Genomic DNA, 15741 nt, shown 5'->3' on the forward strand with positions numbered 1-15741 from the left:
TAATACATACTTCTGGAATAGATAGTCTTCATTGAAGTATTCTTTATAAGTAAAGGAAACCTAATTGTCCACTCTAATCCATTTAACGTTGACATCAAAGTTTTTTTACATTTATTGTTTTAGTTTCGTTCTTGATATTTAATGTCTTCAAAAAATCGATGTCTTCAAAAAAAGATACAATAGTATTTTGTTGCTGGCTGATTACCACTTTAGATAAGTTCAGCTTCAGTAATTCCTCTTCTATCCATCAGAGTTCCCGTTCACTTTCCATATATTTGTGTACACGACATTCTAAAAGTTTGCGCTCCATCACTGGGCAAGAATGTGTCCACATAAATAAAGATCTTCTTGTTTTCGCTAAAAGTGCTTTCATAGGTTTTTAGCAGGACGGGAATGATTATATACGACACTTTGGTTGTTCTAGAGAAGGCTTTACAACTCAATTATTTTCTTAGCCCAAAGAAACAGATGCTAGTAAGAGTAGTTATTCGTTTGTTCCCAGCGGTGTTTTCATTTTCTGCATTCGTAGCGGTCCTTCCATATCCTGACCATTGACTGGGGTTCTCTTTCGGATTAGTGTTGGGAGTTAACTTATGCAACTTCGTCATAAAACTTTCGAATTTCATTTCTGTTTCTGAACACCTCATAATCTTCAAGCACACGCTTCTCATACTTTTTCAATTTCCTTGTCTAAAGTCCTTTTTTGACTTCGAAAGGTTCTGTTAAGTTGTTTCCAAACTTTATGGAGCAGCTCGAATTCTCAAAACTAGACGTGGATCTATACAGCTCGTCCCTGTAGATGCTGCCATATGCGGCCTTGAAAGCGATGATAAGATGATGGGTGTTGATTTAATGTTCGTGGTTAATTTCCAGGATATGCCGTGATGTGAATTTTTGATCGACTGTTTATTTTGCCTGGTCTAAAACCAGGAAAAAAGTTTTGCCAGAGAAGATTTTGTTTGCGATGTTGAGGAGACCGATACCTCTTTTCAGGATCAGGCAAACAATCATCAACCATATTATTAAGATAAGTCGGTGCATGCTTCAAACCAAATTAACTCCAGCTTCTTTGAAAAGCTCTGCATTCAAGCCATCTTCTCCAGCGGCTTTTTAAGACTTCTGCTTAGATATGGCTATGTCGTCTATATTAATCATCCTCCCTGACAAATTCGGAACCTCATCGTCGTTAGACAGTCTACAGAAGTGGTCCTTCTATATCCTCAGCATTGACTGCGATTATATTTACTATGACGTTTTCACTTTTGTCTTTGCAGTCTTCCGTTCGAGGTTTGTGTACATGTGAAATTTGTTTCACCGTATTTAAAACTTTCAAACTTTAATTCTGCTTTTGAACCTCTCAACGTCTTCGACTGCACGCTTCTCTTTTTTCTTCTGAGAAGTCGATGTACCTATCTCTTCTTTTGCTAATAGATCTTTTATGCTCATGAACTTTCATGAGCAGCTCTCTTCTTTGCAGCACCACTTTGCGTGCCAATTGTTTGGCTATATTTGCCTTCCAATATTCCTCATAAAACTAGGGGTTTCTTATTGGCAGTTGTTTGAAAATCAGCACGCCAGTGGTGGCTTTTCTGATTGCATCTTGACATTGTTATTGATACAAAGCGTTGGTGGCAGAGAACTCTGAAAGAGATTAGTTGGGACTTGGTCGGAGAAGTATTTTGTGATTTCTTCTAAATTGTATTTTTTCCCAGCATCTACTTTTTTTCCTGGAAGTCTGGAATCCCGTAGGAGTACTTTAGCTTCTACGAGGTAGTGGACTAAGTTCTTAGCTAACTTTTTAGTAAAATAGTCAGCTGCAAAAGAGAGCACCCTTACCCTTTCAAGTTAGGAGAAAGCGTGTACCATTTCCCCCGATCTTGGATAGCAGATTTTTCTCCTCAAGTTATACTTGATTTAAGTCTCGGCAGCTAGTAGTGATAAATTCGCGGCCACGGTTTCGGAGGCGGTTGTAGTTTTAAGCCTTTCACTTTCTCCCTGCAACACATGTTGAGTTCGCTCCCAAAACTTTAATAAATTCAGTAAAAACCATGTAGAGGATTGTTTGTGTTAATCGCCATATCTTATGGTTCGTTTGCAGATATTGCTCGACATCTTTAGAACGCAATTTACCCTTTCGGTAGGAATCTTGTTGTTTATTTAGCGGTCAACTCCTATCTCTTCCATATAAGTTTTAAATTGCTGGTTCGTGAATTATCTACCATTATTAGGTAGAAAGTTGGTAGACGGTGGGATACCAACATTTGGACTCTGTTTTTTTTTCTCGGCATTTATGACGGTTGAAGTTCGTAAAGGTCCAGCTTCAACCCAATTCATAAACTTGTCTCCGAACACGATCATTATTAAGTTGCTTTGACGATCGTGGAAGTGGCCCAAAGAAATCTACTGAAACGATGTCCCAAGGACTCTTGACGGGGCAGGAGTGCATTAGTACACTTTTTTTGAATTTTTCGTTCGTCGCTCGTCTTCAAATTTACGAACTTTTCCGTTTTTCGAAAGCGTCAAGTGTTGGTCAGCAAAGGGTTGGCATGATTTTCTGTGGGTGTGTACGTCTAAGGAATCAACTTTGTAAAAAGTACCTCACTCAAAGGAAGCCAATTTTTTCTTTGATGAGACTCCACCGCTTGCTTTGGCGGACTTTGCAAATAAAAATCTTACTTTTGGCAATTTCTTGTTTTTATTTCCGACCATAATTTATTTATTTTAAAACTTTTCCCACTCAAAACAACCGGAAATTGTATTTCAAAAGAATCACACGGAATAAATTAAAATCTAAAGTTGTAACAGACGTACTTACTTAAAAATCCGGCTCCCGATCCATTGAGGATTTCAGCCTGATATATTCCGTTTTTCCACCGTTTGGGGTCCCTTGGAAGCTCCTTCCAGTCGGCGAGAACAAGCGCTCTTGCGTCAGTAACCGCCTTGTCTTTGTAACGGAGGTTTGGCCTTTCTCTGCATACTTTCCTCTTTCCAAACTTGATTATTAAACTGGTGCATTCATTCTAGTGAGACTTCATCTCCATATTTGAAAAGTTGCTCAGGTAGGCCATCCAGGCGGCTTGCGGATTTGTTGTTTTTAAAGTTGTGGATAGCTTTCTTTACCTCTTCAATACTGGGCGCTACGACTGGTTCTTCATTGATTTGTCTCATGATTATTTGCTCGATTCTTTTTGTCTTCATGATGTCTATTCAATTTCTATGCTTCGGTGACTAAGTTTGCTTTGCCGTTTCGAAGATCCTGCGTGCCGGTTCTGTTCTCAGATGTTATTTACTTGTCAGTCTTGTAGAACCGTATGTTGGTGGCGGTGCTGAATTCCTCGAGATACTAAATTTCTGTGCATGCGCTCTACGTAGTGTTTTTTGTCATTCCTTTTCTTTTAACATTACTCTTCTCTAGCTACACTTGTTTTTTTTTCCGTCCCCTGCTTCAGTAGCACGCATACATCATCATACCAAGGCTTCTTTATCTTCGGTGGCGATATTGCTGTACTCTTTCCACTGATTGTTTACGTTTGTGGATGGGAATACGGCCAACAGTTTCCCGGTCAATTGCTCCCTGTAGTCTCTTGTTTGCTTATACATGAAGTGTTAAATTTCTTTTGGGCTGCCTTTACATTCATTTCATTACAAAACCGTGCTCTGAACTTTATCATGAAATGAAAGTGGTCAGAGTCCACGTTTGCTCTAAGGAAGGTTCGTAAACCCAAGATGTTAGACTTGTGCCTTGCGCCAATTAGCTCGTGATCAATTTGATTTTCAGTCCATCCATTTGGCGATCGCCAGGTTGCTGTGTGTATCCTTCGTCTGGAAAACCATATGCTACTTATGACCGTATTACACGCTGCAGCAAAGTTGATTAGTCGAAAGCTGGTTGTCTAATGTCGTTATATCGTGGAGGCTGTGCTTTCCACACTTATCCGCCAGAAACATTTTCCTTCCTGACTTTATAATTGAATTCACCGATCACGACTTTGACATCGTACTCAAGACAAACACCGTGCAGGAGGTCGTAAAAATCCTCCTTGATGTACCCTTAGTTTCATCCGTAGAAGAATGTGCACATATTTGAATGATGTTTTGAAAGGTAGCTCTGATGCGGATCACAGCCAAGCGTTCCTTAATCGGCTTGAAATCGATGACTTTCGATCTGAGACAATTTCCCACGACGAATCCGAATCCTAACATGCACATCTTTCGATGACAGCTGTCATAAATGTCACAATCTTTTCTTTTCATCATTCCTGATCCTATCCATCACATCTCCTTGTATCGAGAGAAGACGGGTTCCATTGTTTAACTACCACCTGGTGTATAGAGTGTTCTTACGTTTCTAGCTGCATACTTGTAAATCGTTGTCCTTTTATATTTGAAGTCTGGTTACCATTTTAAAGGAGTTGTTTTTCGCATTTGTCAAAAATATCGCATTGAAATTTTTAAAACCTCAAAGTTGAGATTCAAGAAAAACAAATTTCAACTTGTCTCTCAACTCTCAAACTTGTGGCATCTCTTTGAAGTTGGCCAACTTGTGTCTCAACACTCAAATTTGGAGAGGTGAGTCTTCCAAGTTGGCCAACTTGAGAGTTTCCGCCAAGTTGGAAAAAAAAAAACAAAAAAAAGAACACGTTTATAAACTATTTTTAATAATGTATATAAAAAAAGGTAATTTATAGGAAAATACTGTTAAAATTTATTCGTTATGCCGAAGGAAGACCACTTTCAAAGTGATGTGTATTATGTTAGTTTTTTGTGATCGCAGATCTTCAAGTTTATTATTTCTTTTGTACTTAGGTATTTATTAATTTTAATCACTTGCAGTCGACAGAACTGCTTTAAAGTACTCACTATCCAGTTCTTGAATGTCTTTCTTAAATTGTTCCACCAACTTAGTTAGATCACCTTCATTGATGTCAACATTATTGCCCGATGATAAATTGTCAATGGCTGTTTCGATTTTATTGATTAACTCCTCATCTTTTTGAGTACGTTTTTGGACATTTTCATCCTCAAATTCGTGATAGACATTCTGAGCCATCTTAAATAGGGAATGGTTATTTTAAATCTGCACATTTTTTAAAGTTAATTTGTGAATTGTACCTTCACAACGGAGTCTGGAAAATTTGCCAATTTAGCAACTTGAATACCAAAACTCTTCTGCATAACTCCCGGACGAACTTGGAAGAGTAGAGTGAAGTTCTCGTCATCAGCCAAGGCTGCCATATGACAGTTTCTTACTGTAGAACAGGTCTCGGCAAGGTTGGTGATTTCATGGAAATGGGTTGCGAACAATGTGAAACACTTGGTTTCCTTGGCGAGGTGTCTGCAGTGAGAAAAAGACAACACAAACATACAAACGAGAATCCTAAAAATTTGTCGACTTACTCAGCAATTGACCAAGCAATTCCGCAACCTTCGTATGTCGACGTTCCTCGTCCCAGTTCGTCAATGATCACAAGAGATTTGTCAGTGGCAGTCTGGAAACAAATGTTATCAGTTGGGTTTTTCCTTTAAATTTCTTCAGAACTCACTCTTATGATTCCGGAGGTTTCAATCATCTCCACCATAAATGTACTCAGACCTTTTATGATGTTATCACTCGCTCCTACTCGTCCCAGAATCGAGTCCACCATAGAAATAGTTGCCTGAGAACAGGGCACAAATGACCCAACATGTGCCATAAGTACAGCTGTTCCCACAGACCTGATATAAGTACTCTTACCGCCCATATTGGGCCCAGTTATGATGAACATATTGCAATCATCTGGCCAAGAGAAGAAAAGTTCTATGAAATTCCCGTACGTATGAGCCACAACACCACTTACCCTTCTTGAATTCCACATCATTTGAGATAAAGGTGACATTCTCTTGCAATTCCAGACATGGATGTCTCACTTCTTTCAGTTTTAGCACTCCAGATCCCTCATCAAGCATCTTTGGACGAACATACGGAGTGGGTGCGTTGAAAGCAGCCACAGCAAAACTAACCAAACAATCCAATTGAGCAATTTGATTGTTCAACGACGTTAGAGGACCCGAATAGCCTTTGGCAACATCAATAACTTGTTCGACGATGGTCTTTTGCTGCTCCTCGTATTGCTCTCGAATTTCAGCAAAATCCTGACTGTAGCCTGAAAGTTTGTCCGAAGTAAAACGAACTCCACCTCGAATAACATCGAGAATCTTATAAGTTTTGGATTTTCTCAAGACAGTGTCATCTTTGAGAGCAATTCTAAAGTGATAACCAAGATGGGAGACAGTTTCCAATTTAACAAATTGTCCCTTATCGAGTTCCAGATCCTGACTGGCCTTCGTTAGTAAGTTATTCATTTTTTCATGGAGGCTATCCATTTTGCTCTTCATCTCAGCCAGATCGTCGTCGAATGAAGCCTTCACCATGTACTCTCCATTTTCGACAATTTCCAAATCAATCACCTGCTCTACCATTTGTTTCAAGCCCACCAAGTCAGCGAGGGTGCTTTTCATTGGCTCGCAGATGACGCCCGTCACTGTGTTGTTCTCCAATTCCGAGAGCGACGTAATGAGACGAGGAGCTCTCAAAATAACCTGATAGATCCTAAAGAGATCCTGCAGTGAGGCTTTCTTCCTCATTAGCTTCTTAGTGAGCATTAATATGTCTGGAATGCGCTTGAAGTAATCATCATGGATTGAGGACATAGCAGTTGGACTCTCTGTCAAACACTGGACGACATCATGCCGGTCGTTGAGGACTTCTTTGCTGCGGAGAGGTTGCTTCACCCACTGAGCCATTAGGCGATGACCCTGTGCCGTACGACAGAGATCAAGAACTCCCAGAATACTCTGCCAGCGGAAGGATGGTGAGGTGTTTTGAGTTCCTGGCTTGGGAAGGATGTTGAGAGCTGACACTGCAGCAGCATCCAGATGGACATAGCGGTTGAGATTAAGTGTCTTTAGAGCGTAGTGTCCAAGATTGCCTGCATCGGAGACCAGACTTAGATAATTGATAGCTGCTCGAAGACACTCCATGGCCAGTTCCATGTGAATTTCGGGAAATGTTGATGCATCCTTTTGTTGTCCTTTGGCAAAGCGCAGGAGCTTATTTAGATCCTGAACGAGATCGGATTTATCTCCGGTGTTTTTCTTCACCGGAGACACCATAACTCCGTTGCGTTCCATGAGGGTTTTAATGGCTGCGTACTGGAAGAGAGCAATTTGTGCAAATTCAACTTTATTTTGAAGAAAATACTTACCTCTCCATCACTATTCGGAAGTAGACACTCCTTGGGGCCTAACAAAACAACTGTTGCTTCCAACTCAGTAAAGAAATCATCATCGACGAATTCGGTCGCCAAGAAGAGACAATCGTTCTGCTCCACCGACACCAAACCGATCTTCTTCTGAGCACCTTCCATACGGATTTGCAGTGCGATCAAAGTATTTCCCACCAGAACTTCCTTATTCGAAAAGAGCAAGTCTTCAAATTGTAGAAGGTTCCCAGGCGAACCACTGAACTCGATTTTCCAATCGGACGAGTTCGGTTTCTTTGTGTAGACCTCGACTCGGTAATTTTTAACCAGCAGCAATTCTCTGATGACATTTTCGAAGTGGTTTTTCGAGACAGTGACATAGGGAAGCTTGTCGGAGTCATCAGTGCCATCGGGTGACATGTCCTGGATGTGAACAGTGCTTTTGTAGACGATTCGAGACACCACATCGGTGTCATCGTGTCCGTGGATGGAATAGAACTCTGTTCGGTCGAAAAAGCGAACTGTTGTGGCTGGTTTCTGGAAGAAGGATTAAAGAAAAACTTAAAAATCAATCAAATTATAGGAGGATGCAGAGCCTTCCTTACTTCTCCAAGTTTTGCATAGAATTTCATGAAGTTTCTTTGGGCATTAATATCTGGAATGAGAATGCAAAATACAAGAAATGCTTTAATGAACATTGACGAGGATGAGTAGATCCTACGATTGGATACAGCACAACCATGAGTAGTCAAGGAATTGATTTGGGAAACAATAGAATTATTGAGATAAAGTCTTTTTGTGTTGCTATCATCATGGTGGGCGAAGAAACTCAACTTTTTTTTAGAAACACATTCCAATTGAAGTTGAAAAACTTACCCAAGTTTAAGGAATGATTAGGTTTTAAACCTTCCATAATTAAATTAATTTTGTGACACTTTAAGGATTATTTTAAATAAATAAATTAGGCAAATTTTTGGCATAGAAAGAAGAACAGGAAAATAAACAATTAACTGGCGCCAGAAAATTTGCTTAACTCGAATTCACAAAATTCAAAACAAATTTTGTTGACAGTTGTTGCTAATTTTATTATAGTTTCCATTGTAAATAGGCCTCATTAAGGTGGATGCACAGAATTTGGGTAAATTTACATCTATGCCGTTTACATACAAATCTTTTTTGAGATTTCTGACAACCAAATTAAAATATTTTTATGAGAAATATTAGGGGTATTCACGATCCGATGAAACAAAAAATGTTAAATTGCGAAATTTGTGTTTTTTTTTTTACATTGTGAACACACCTTTTCTAAACATAGCAATACCATAGTAAAAACGTCAAATTATGACGTTTCTCATGACACAAAAAAAATTGAAACATTTGTGTTCAATAAATTTGTTCTGTTCATAAAAGATGCCAAAAAAAAGTGTAAAAGAAAATATAATTGTATATTTATTGGAAAATGCTTCTGATAAAATTATGTTGATTGAAAGTATGGGGAAACAAAAAAAAATAAAGATACAAATAATGCCACACATTTTTTATTAAAGGTGATGCAGAAAGTGAAAACGAAGATGGTGTCGATGAAATCCTTGTTGAACTTTTTTTTCTTCAATATCGGCATTTTGAATGAGTTTATCGGTTTCTAACTTTAATTTTTTTTTCCTGGAAGGCTTGTCTTTCTGCATGAAGTTGGGACAGCTGGTCGATGGCTGTTCTTGGGGCAAATTTCCGAAGTTTATCGGCACATTTACGAGGATTACTCAATGGCTCTTCACCAGATTTACCGTTTTCTTGTGTAGTTGGTGTGATTGGTATTGGTGGCTGTGGTTCTACACAAGAAAGCTCAAATAATGGACTAGGAGGAGATTCGATGGACACAATTGGATCATTTGAGGTTTGTTCCTCGATTATCTCAATAATCTCATATCCAAGTTGATCCGGGGTTTCTTCGTCTGAACAAACGAAATCTGGAAGCTCATATGTTTGGAAAGAAGTGCGGCCTTCAGTTTTGTCACCAAAAATCTCCTTCAATCTGTCGTAGTAGGGACAGATTTTAAGAACTTTTGCTAATAAGAAATAAACACAAAATTGTTAGGAACGTATACAAAATTGTATCTAAATCTCAATTGTTGTCTCACCTTGAACAGTACCAAGTCCCTTTTCTGTTTCCATGAGACCAGCACCAGTTGATTTTTGCCACTCTGTAGCTTTAGAAAACGAAGTTTTCAGGCTTCTCATTTTCCACCTGATCAACTCCCAAGTGGCGTCTAATGGCTTCTGTTCTAACAGTTTCCTGTAAAATATTTGTGCTGTTGGCTTCTAAAATAAAATGTTTTTTGAGCAAAAAACATTTTGAAACATTTTGATTATATCTTACCTCGAAGTTTCCAGCTTCTTGAATGTAATCTAATATAATTAAAATTTCTTCTTCCGTCCATTTTTTTACCGCTTTGTCACGTCTACGGCACTTCTTTATATTCCTTAGAACTGAATCTTTTTTTTTCCATTCTTTTTTCTGATTTTTGTCGTTGGCATAAATGCGGCAATAACTTCAAATTCAATTTAAACTTAAAGCCCACCAAAATTTCTGATAAAATGACAGCTGCCAAACTGTCAACTACAACAGACAAATTTTGCACCGTTGTATTTTTGTGTTGCAATAGGGTTCGGGTATAGCAAAAGTGCAAAAGTGCAACAAAATTGTAGTCTGTATATTTTGTTGTTTTAGTGCAAGAAAATGTTACACTTTTGCAACGATACAAGACCACTTGCATCGAATCGTGAATACCCCTATTGTTTATTTTGAGAGAACAGACATCTTTAAAATCCTACGAAATAAACACACAGTTGCAAGAAATAGAACTAGCTTTAAAAAGTATTGCGGTTTTTTTTAAACTGTCAAAAATTTTGATTTCGAAAAAGAAATTGATTTATAAAGTTGTCAATATAACTGATGTCGATTAAGTTGCGAAATTTGTACTTTAGTTTGTATTTTGTATTTTAAAAGAATTACATTTTCTTTAATATACTAGCGGACCCGACAAACTTCGTCCTGTCATAAAGATTTGTAATGTGGCAGTTTTTTGTTCCTACGTATTTTATAGTCGTGGCTAAAAATGCTACTGAACAGAACCGTCACCCTGGTGATAGGGCATTTTGAATAAAAAATAAGTAAGAATAAGTAATCGCTTTATTGTCAATCATGTGAATCATAATTTTAATAATATAAATCAGTTTTATTACCATTGTACTGCTTTGTGATATACGATGTTTTTTGTTTCATTACTAAGCGCATAGACAAACAAATCTGATGGTTTTCCAAGACGGGAACACGCAACATACAATTGACCATGTGATAAACATAGGGTTTCTAGATCAATAATACAAACACTTAATAATTGGCCCTGGGACTTGTGTATGGTCATAGCAAAAGCAAGCCGCACTGGAGACTGTTGTCATTTAAACTCAAATGGCACATAAATCGGAATCATTGGGATGCGCTGTATGAGAATATCTTCTCCTTTATACTTTCCTTTCAGAAAAGTTGTTTTTATCACGTTGTTCAGTCATTTTTTTATCGCTAACCGTGTACCGTTGCAAAGAGGCCGTCAGTTGATATTTCGCAACATTATAACTATTGATCCAACCTTAAATTGAAGATTGTGGGTGGCAATCCTGGCAAATTCAGCTAGTTTTAAAATTCCGTTGGATAGTTGATTTCATCATCTTGGTTAGTAGCCGAATCAACTGATTTATATATCCTCGATTCGCCTGTAATTTGTTCTTGATTTTTGAAATTTAATTTATTTACATCTACGTTTTTTGCAGATAATATAGCTCGTTCGCTCAACCAATCATGGTTTCTGTACTTTTGAGAAAAATCTGGAAATACCTTTGGAATAAGTTCCTCTTTTGATTGCGTTAACTGACAAAAGCTTTGAGGAAAAATAATGTAGCCTGTCTATAGAAAATTTGCCGTTACCAATGTCAATAAGTTGCTTAGAGAATAAGTTTCCAGATTGGTCATTTTACAACTCGACACGCATATTCATGCTTAAATGATGTACTTTGACATGTTTCCACAAATTGGAGGACTTTATAAATGCATTGATTTCATCAACTGGCGTTAATAGTGGAATGACTCACTTCGTAATGATTAGGAAATTGAAGATTAGTGACGCATCTTAACTTAGGTGATGGAAAAATGTATTCGCTAAAATAATTATAAGTTGATACATACATACCTTGAAAGTTCACATAAAATTTTCCCGAACTAAATTTGCTGCCCCAAATGAAGCCATTTGAAAACAATTGTTATATTGTTGGATATGTGTCAAGAAGAGTATGGAACCTGTTCCTATTCCTGAAAGCAACCAGTACAAAGGCTCTGGTGGTGGATCCAATGATATCAATTTCACTTAACCATTTGCGCAACGCAATCCATTGGCTTCGTTTTTGTATTCCAATGCCTTACAATGTAAGCAAACCCAGATCATAGAACCAATAACAACACATTGGTAGTTACTGTAGTCAATTAAGACATCGCAACTGAAAGCAGCTTGATTCAAACTTGAGCTTTCATTAGTTGAATATCGCGTTTGTGATATCCGAATTCTTTCACGTTGACTTTGGTCTTCACGTTCTTGTGAAGTACGATGAGATCGCTAATTAGCTTGTTTTGTATCAGTTCGGGTTCTTCTACTTTAATTTCTTCGTCTTATAGGAGGCATATCAAATATAAATTATTTTGTCACTAAACACCAACTAAACAAACACTAACACTCTACACAAAACACGATATACGGACTTGTTTCATCCGTTTATCGGTTGACGAAAGCAAACTCAGCAGAGAAGGTAACAGAAAATCCAAGAAAAATAACAGCAAATCGACATCAACACTTTTTTCTTCTTTTTTTTTTAATTTGGTATGATTTGAAGTCAAATTTTTTAATCCCTCTACGTTTTAGTTAGAAAACATTTGCATGGGAAAAGGAAAAGGGCTGTTTTTATGTTTTTCCGGCAATTATTGGAGTTTTTCCCGCCGTAAAAACCATCCATTAACTTCAACGAACATTTTAAAAAAGAATTGACCAAATTGGTCCAGGCATTGTTAAGTAACCAACACATTTTGCGATTCATTTTTATATATAAGATTCACAGTACAGTTCAGTTTAAACTTATCACAGTTTTTACAAAAAAAACTATTCAAATTTTGTGCGATCTATCTATTATTAATTTTGCTTATAATGCAGAACGAATTTAATGAATGTAATGTCTGGATGTCAGATACGTGTTGAAAAAAAATTCATAGAAATTTCAAAATATCGACCATGGTACTTCATGTTAGGTGTCTAAAACCTTAAAACTATTTATTTTGCACAATGAAACACAAATTAAAACGAAGTTCGACGTTTGACAGAAGTTGAGCATCTGTAGAAATTTTGTAAATGAACTGTTAAAAGTTTGTAAGGGAAATAATTTTGCGCAATTTTTAAAAAGTGATTTGGTAAAATTATCCAACTGACACATAAGTAAAGCAAAACATCGGCCAAGAATTTGTTTGCTTTCAGAACTAAGTTTTATATAAAAAGGGAGTTAAATATTTTAAACTATTTATCATCATGAAAGCTCTCTGTTTATGTCTGCTTACTGTAATGGGGCATATTCATAGTCATATTTTAAACCGTAGTCTATTTGAACTTGAGTCTAAATTTAACACCTAGGGTAGACACAGCTGCTATTCATAAAGCATTTGGCAGCTCTTTTAAATTTCAAACAGGTTTAAGGTATATAGATTTATGTGAAATTTTACTAAAATTGTAGAACAATTTCACATAAACCTATACAAAAACGGGTTTTAGAGGTTAACAAAATAAAATGAATTAGCTGGCCAGCCAAAGTTAATGGGGCATATTCATAGATGTTTGCTAAACTCTTGCTAAGTTGTTGTTAATCAAGTCAAGAGTTTATGCTATTTATTAATAAATTTAAACCTATGTTTAGGGCTTAATCTGTGCTTTAACTGTAAACAAAGCAATTGCTGTGTTTCAGTTGTTATTATCACAGCCAAATGTCATATTTGATTTTTTTGCTGAAAAAGTAAATTATATCAAATAAAAATGTTGATTAATACCACAATTGAAAAATATATGGATTTCTTAGACTAGTTTGAGTTATTTGGTGATCTGGAAAATATGGCACCAATTTTTTACGAATTATATCGTTTGGATAAAGAAACAGTCACATTTTTAAATATTATTATAATATTAAACTTTCAATTTGAGTAATGACAGCACAAAATTACAAGTTTGAAAATATAACAGTATTTTTTCACTTGGACCTGTCATTTGAAGTACAAATGTAAACACATCTGGAAAATTGACTGAATTAAAGTTGTGTTTATTTTAAAGATCAAGAAATCACGACTTTAGCAATTCTCTATGAATAAGCCCCATTGAAATCCTTAAAATTATTCTGCCTGCTCTTTATATGTAAAGAAATTTCATTCAAGTCGTCTGTTGTTTCAATAAAATATTTGCTTACTGTGGTAAAGATGCGTACAGTAGCAAACATCACATTGCCTATGTTACTTTGTTCAAAATACCAAACATTTTTAGAGCTGTTAAGACTTACAGCCCTATTCTGCTATTCCCGTGAACCGCAGATTCGATTCACCCATTCGATTCCCTTTCGCCCTGTGTTTCCATTCTGCTATCCGTCGGGTGAACTACATTATCTAAACCAATTTGACATTCAAGCTAACAGCTGTTCATGAGAAAATCAAAGAAGTTTGTTTTTTTGCAAATTGAAATTTATTTAATCAATTTCATCTCTATTTACTAAAATCTTTGGAAAATTGGATAAATTGTTTTGGTTATTACACTACAATACAATAGCAAATATAAACAAACAGTTATGGATAGCATTGGACTTTTTTTTCCACTTCCAAACAGTGGAATAAGACAATCAACAAACCGAGAACTTCGCAGAAATGTGAGAAAATCCAAAAAAGATGTTATGGAACTGCCGGATGAAACGTAAGTTGATTCATTTTCAATTTTCACTAGATAAAATTAATTATTTCAAAACCGTAGGTTTGTCAAAAACTTTCGCTTGAGTAAAAAAGCATTTCAGTACGTATTGAATATTGTTGAATCGAATCTTCCACCTCCTCAGCGAAATGATTCACTTTCAAGAAAAGAGAAATTGATAGCGTGTTTAAGATTTTTTGGCGAAGGTAGTCTGCAACATGCCGTTGGACAAGATTTTAATGTAGGGATCGCTCAGTCCACATTCAGCAAAGTCTTGCAGGAGATACTGGACGTATTACAAGCCCATCTATGTCCGAAATGGATTACTCTACAAATGACAACAGAAGAAAAACTAGAAGCAAAGCTCTGGTTTTACCAAAAATGTGGTGTGCCTGGAGTTGTTATGTGTGTTGACGGTACACACATTCCTCTGAAGACACCTTATCAAAACCCACATCTATTCTACAACAGAAAAGGCTACCACAGTCACATCTTTTATTGGTGGGCCTAGGATGTTCAGTCTTTCCTTAAGATTTTTCCAAAACTCACGTAAGTCCTCGGGTTGCCTTTTTGCATTATTTTTTGCAATATCTGGATTTAATTTCATTGCCGATATTATTGTTGAAAACTGGTCTCTGTTCGTTGTTCTTCCCCTAAAAATGTTAATAATCTTTTTTTACAAACAAAATCAAGCAATAAATTAGTTTTTACTTACATTTTATCAACCACCAACCAGACAGACGATCCATTAAATGAAAAATCCGCAACATTTGATATGCGGATCTGAATTGTATAGAATGAAATCATTCACGGGGATAAGAGAATACCGCGCAGTGTTACCGACGTTACCGACATTAACGAGGTGCATCTAGAATCACTAAACAATTTTTTTTAATTTATTACAATTCTTCAAAAAAAATAAACAATAGCAATCCCTTATTGCAACAAAGTGTACAATATTTTTTGTGATCCCATCTTTCGCCATGTAGTTGTCCGTGTGAAAAACATGAAGTGCTCAAATCTAAGCGGCAGACAGATATAGTTTGGATTTGAGTCATTGCAAATGCCAATCTAATTGCAAATTGAAGGCGTTTGAATTGAATTTTAACATCTGTGGGTATAATAGGATAACTTGAATAATTTACAGCTTCGATAGAATCACAAATTGTGTCAATACATTTGTATGACACCAAGTCTCCAGGTAACAAATGTTGTATCTGCACAGCGTCTGGGTTATTTTGAATATTTAGTGTCAGTTTAAATACTAAATAAGCTGTTCTGCCTCCATCTAATAAAGTTGCCGCAATGCCAGGAGATGCGATACCATTATTTGATCGTATTTAAGCAAGAATTAGCGAAATAAGGAACGTTTCGTCAGTTCCACCTGGTGTCTGATAACGCAAAGATCCTCAATAACCATCAATGCTTCATTGTACATAGCGTCACTAATTATTATTGTAAGATTGTTG

At 36.6% G+C, this 15741-nt stretch overlaps 1 protein-coding gene across 1 annotated transcript; it reads right to left on the minus strand.

Annotated features, from left to right (window-relative positions):
• Positions 1–4637: 4637 nt before the first annotated feature.
• LOC129941275 (DNA mismatch repair protein spellchecker 1) lies at positions 4638–8295 on the minus strand. Its single transcript, XM_056049866.1, has 8 exons — positions 8118–8295; positions 7847–7896; positions 7245–7778; positions 5838–7191; positions 5544–5776; positions 5398–5489; positions 5113–5335; positions 4638–5050 (listed from the first exon to the last, which is right to left on the minus strand). The coding sequence occupies exons 1-8, from the start codon at positions 8152–8154 to the stop codon at positions 4820–4822; spliced, it is 2754 nt and encodes a 917-aa protein (XP_055905841.1). The 5' UTR covers positions 8155–8295; the 3' UTR covers positions 4638–4819.
• Positions 8296–15741: the final 7446 nt, after the last annotated feature.

The sequence above is a fragment of the Eupeodes corollae genome, chromosome 1 (assembly GCF_945859685.1).
Source record: "Eupeodes corollae chromosome 1, idEupCoro1.1, whole genome shotgun sequence".
In the NCBI taxonomy this organism is placed as follows: Eukaryota; Metazoa; Arthropoda; class Insecta; order Diptera; family Syrphidae; genus Eupeodes; species Eupeodes corollae.

Bases quoted from the DNA above. Each gene is read 5' to 3' on its own strand.
- LOC129941275 (XM_056049866.1), bottom strand. From the start codon at position 8,154: ATGGAAGGTTTAAAACCTAATCATTCCTTAAACTTGG. The intron at 7,897-8,117 runs GTAAGTTTTTCA...TTCTCATTCCAG, and splicing joins TAATCATTCCTTAAACTTGG to ATATTAATGCCCAAAGAAAC. The intron at 5,051-5,112 runs GTACAATTCACA...TCCCTATTTAAG, and splicing joins TTCCAGACTCCGTTGTGAAG to ATGGCTCAGAATGTCTATCA.